The following is a 3,786-nucleotide window of genomic DNA, read 5'->3' on the forward strand; positions in this document are numbered from 1 at the left end:
TTCTACCCTAAAGCAAATAAAAATATTTTTTAATATTACTATCCTAGCAGTGTTCATAAAAGAGATGGATACTGATGCCAGGATATCTATAAAATCAAATTTGCTTTTTAAAAGTGGCATTTAAAAATTATCTACAAATTTCTGGCTGGAGAAACTGGTTCTCTCATCCAACTGAAACTGTGGAATTATTTTGACTAGACATTCACGACAAATGCATTGTTCCTTCATTTGAGATACTCCTGTAGCCGGAGGAAGGCTGAAAACACCACGGGCGGTATGGACAGTGTACAGCAAAGTGCCTGAAAGGAACCATGGGAATGCTGAGGGTAGAGGTGGTAGGAGAACACAGCAAGAGCCTTTGAGTGACACAGACTTAATGTGGTAGGGAATTGCATGTGCTTCACTGAACATTTCCTCAGAGATGCAACTTTTGGCCTTCTTTAAATATTTGAATAATTTTTTATGTGTGTCCCAAGTTCCAATTTTAAGAAGTCACAAGTAGCAAAGTTTCTGATAAGAAAGCCATCTTTGTGAGAGGGTGATTGGAGCCACAATGTCCAGGCAGGCACCTTGATTCCCCTATCCCAGTGCAGAAAGCAGGTGATGGCCCTTATGTCAGGTAGAGGCCTTTTCCAGCCAGGCAGAGTTGAAGGCTGGAGGCTGAGCAAGATAGCAAGATTCCTGGCAATTTGGAAGCTGCAAGGCTGCCTTGGGAGAAGAAGAAATAAATTGTTCCAGTATAGAACACAGAGTCAGAGGCATAGCAAGCAACGAGTCCACCAACTGGGTCCAAGCCTAGCTGACTCCCATTATTAGTATCAGTAATGCCATGCTTCAGGAATAGAATGGTCTTTGTCCAGTCCAACAGCTTATGACTCTGGAATCCCAAGCCCTATCCCTATTCAAAGCAGAAAAGAAAACTTCTTATTTATGGACACAGAAAGAGTGTTTTCTGCACTCTAGAATGGTTTCTAGAAAATAAATCAGAGAATGGGTGGTAGGTGTGGATATTCCTCCCAATGCAAAGTACACTGCCTACTCTTTTTTTTTTAATTAGGTGGTCGTATTTAATAACCCTCTATTCTGAGGGATGACCACTAACAAATTTCTATGGACTGCTAACTAAAGAAACCCTCCTAATACTTTGATGTAATGCAGGCATTATTTATCAAAGAAAGTAGTGAGGAACCAGCTGTCCAGTGCATAATCCCAGTGTGTTGTGCTAAGGGGGCTCCACTGGCTGTTTAGGTGGTAGAGAAACACGGTACCTCAGTACCCTAAGATCCATGCTGAGTTCCTCATCAGACATAAAACCCCTTGGGGCTTTTTATTAGTTTCTTTGGTGGGGTTTAATTACCAGAATGGGTCAAATGAAAAAAGAAAACACACTCATTTTCTGTGTCCGTGAGTAAGTTTTACTTTCTGCTTTGATTGTGGATATGGCCTGAGATGTGGCCAGAGTCACAGGGCTAGGCAGCGATATGTGGTTTGGACTGGACAAAGGCCATTCTGTGGGCAGGGATATGGGAAGTAGGCACATGCTGCCACAAATTCTTTATAGGGTGGCATTCCTGGAATGTGGCCCTGTCTTTCTTCTTGGTTCTTGGCTGTCCTTCAGTGTCCTTTGAGGTTTCAGGGAGCAGCTTAGCTACTGTAGAGGGCAGGTGATTGACCTTGGTTTATAATTTTGGACGCACTACAGATAAATGAGAACTGTGTGGATTCTAGGAAACAGACAAGAGTAAGTGTAGTCATTATAAATATTCCTCCCAGAGCCAAGGATGTCAAGAATCCAGACCTAGAACTAGCCGAGAAGATGGATACAAGTGGTAACTGTAAGAACTACACTACGATGTTACCTGGTCTCCTGATCAGTGGTTAAGACTGAGGGAGAAAAACTGAGCAAAACAGTCTTTGAAGCTTCCTTCAGACCCAGGCAACTGAAAACCAGACTTTACAGAAGATGTGACTCCGTAGGCTCTGAAGAGAAGGTAGCCAATCTGATTTTTATTATGGGAAGCGCTTCATTTACTTATTACAGAAGGGTTTTCTCTTCCTTATAATTCAGTTCATCCATATTTATTATGAAAACAGACACATCAAAGAATGATTTGTGAACTGTCATTGAAACTGTTTAATTGTATAGATAAATGACAATATAGAATTTTTTTTTTAGCATACAGCAAGCATCACACATTTCTCTTGATAACAAAAGATGATACACGGCCAAATGAAAACACAGAGATAAAAGAATCTAGAATAGTAGGTTGTATTACTGGAAGTCTCCTTAGCAACCCCCAAAACCAACCCTGTTTAAAAGATGAAGAAATCAAACACTAGCAGAGCTGGTGAGCTCCTCTCTATAAAGGTTAAGGCACTGACTACGTGCCGGGCACTTGCTTGGTGCTGCAGATATTAAAGTAAACAGAACACGGTACCCGTACTCAAGGGGCTCTTAGGATCGTGAAGGGCAGTTTCCAGGGAATCCTCACAGAGCGTAATGAGTATTGTGAGCAAGGCATGCCAAGCTGCAAGGTGCAATGAATTTAGGCTTGGGAGCAGCTCACAGAGGTCACATGTGAGCTGACCTTGGAAGCATGAGCAGAAGTTATATAGACACAGTTGTAGTGCAATAGAGTTCCAGGCAAGACAAGGCAATGGCTATTAGCCTAGTGCATTTAATACTTAAAGGAGTTAAGGTAGAAGAGCAGTCTTGACCCTGACTTGAGGGCCTTCCAGTTCAGTGCTGTTTTAGAAACCTGGCTGCCTGCTAGGAAATCCATGAAGGCTCATCACAGCAATCAGTACTCTTACACAGAAAGCAGCACACACACACGGCTCTCACTCCATCTCTCTCATGTAAATACTAAGACTGTCCAAGCCTCCCATTCAAAACTTGCCTTTCCTTTCAGAGAAATCATTACTTTGTATTATAAACTTCTGCTTCGTTGCAGACTAGCTACATCCATTGGGCAGTGCCACAAAATTCAAGTCTAGAAGGAATCTTAAAGGGTCATTTCATAGCAGCCAGAGACAGGGATGGGATCAGTGGGAACTGTAGCTACTCCGGTGTAGACAAACAGGGGACTTTCTCTGAAAGGAGAGGACTGAACAAAGTCATCCTACATTTTATTTTCCCCTTCGATTCACAATAATAAAGCATTAATCCCTGCAGAGGCAAACTCTTTGTGCTGGCCCCACCCCACCCCTTCCTACCCTGCTAGACTGACTGCACATCTGCACACAGAAAGGACAGCCTCAAGCGGGCATTAGCCATGTGCAAAGTGTCCCTGCTAGCCAGTGGAGACCGCCACGATTCCTCCACTCAAGTTCCATCTGAAAATAGAGTGAGCAGCCAAGGTCAGGTGTACAAGGAAGTCCACATCAGGGTTAATCTTCTTAAAATTATTTTTATTTCCAGTGAAGAATTGCATCCAAACCATCTCTAATCCATTTCCAAGAGCTGAGGTTGTCGCTTCTGCCCCTGCAAGTTCACAAGGAGCAGTCCTCACTCATCTTCTCTGGCTGCGCTCTCTGGCACGTGCTTGGTGGGGTGAACACAGAGGGGTCCTTAATACCTAGCTGCACATCAAAAAACCGTGTGGACAGGACCACGGTGTAATTTCTGATGAAGGTCTCCTGGACTGGATAACAATCCTTGGCTGTATAAACGCCGATCCAGGTTTCATCTGAAGAGGAAGAAAGTTGACCTTTTCAGAGAGAAGACAGGCAAAATTCCTGTGTGTGTGTGTGTGTGTGTGTGTGTGTGTGTGTGTGTGTGTGTGT

At 43.3% G+C, this 3,786-nt stretch overlaps 1 protein-coding gene across 1 annotated transcript in view; it reads right to left on the reverse strand.

The window, feature by feature from the left end:
* Positions 1-2,107: 2,107 nt before the first annotated feature.
* Positions 2,108-3,786, reverse strand: part of Epdr1 (ependymin related 1) — a 28,305-nt gene continuing 26,626 nt past the window's right edge. The window contains exon 3 of the mRNA XM_055597229.1: positions 2,108-3,689. Coding sequence (XP_055453204.1) covers positions 3,493-3,689 — 197 coding nt within the window. The 3' untranslated portion in view covers positions 2,108-3,492. The remainder of the gene's footprint in view (positions 3,690-3,786) is intronic.

This window comes from Psammomys obesus, unplaced genomic scaffold (assembly GCF_907164565.1).
Source record: "Psammomys obesus unplaced genomic scaffold, mPsaObe1.curated_primary_1811, whole genome shotgun sequence".
In the NCBI taxonomy this organism is placed as follows: domain Eukaryota; kingdom Metazoa; phylum Chordata; class Mammalia; order Rodentia; family Muridae; genus Psammomys; species Psammomys obesus.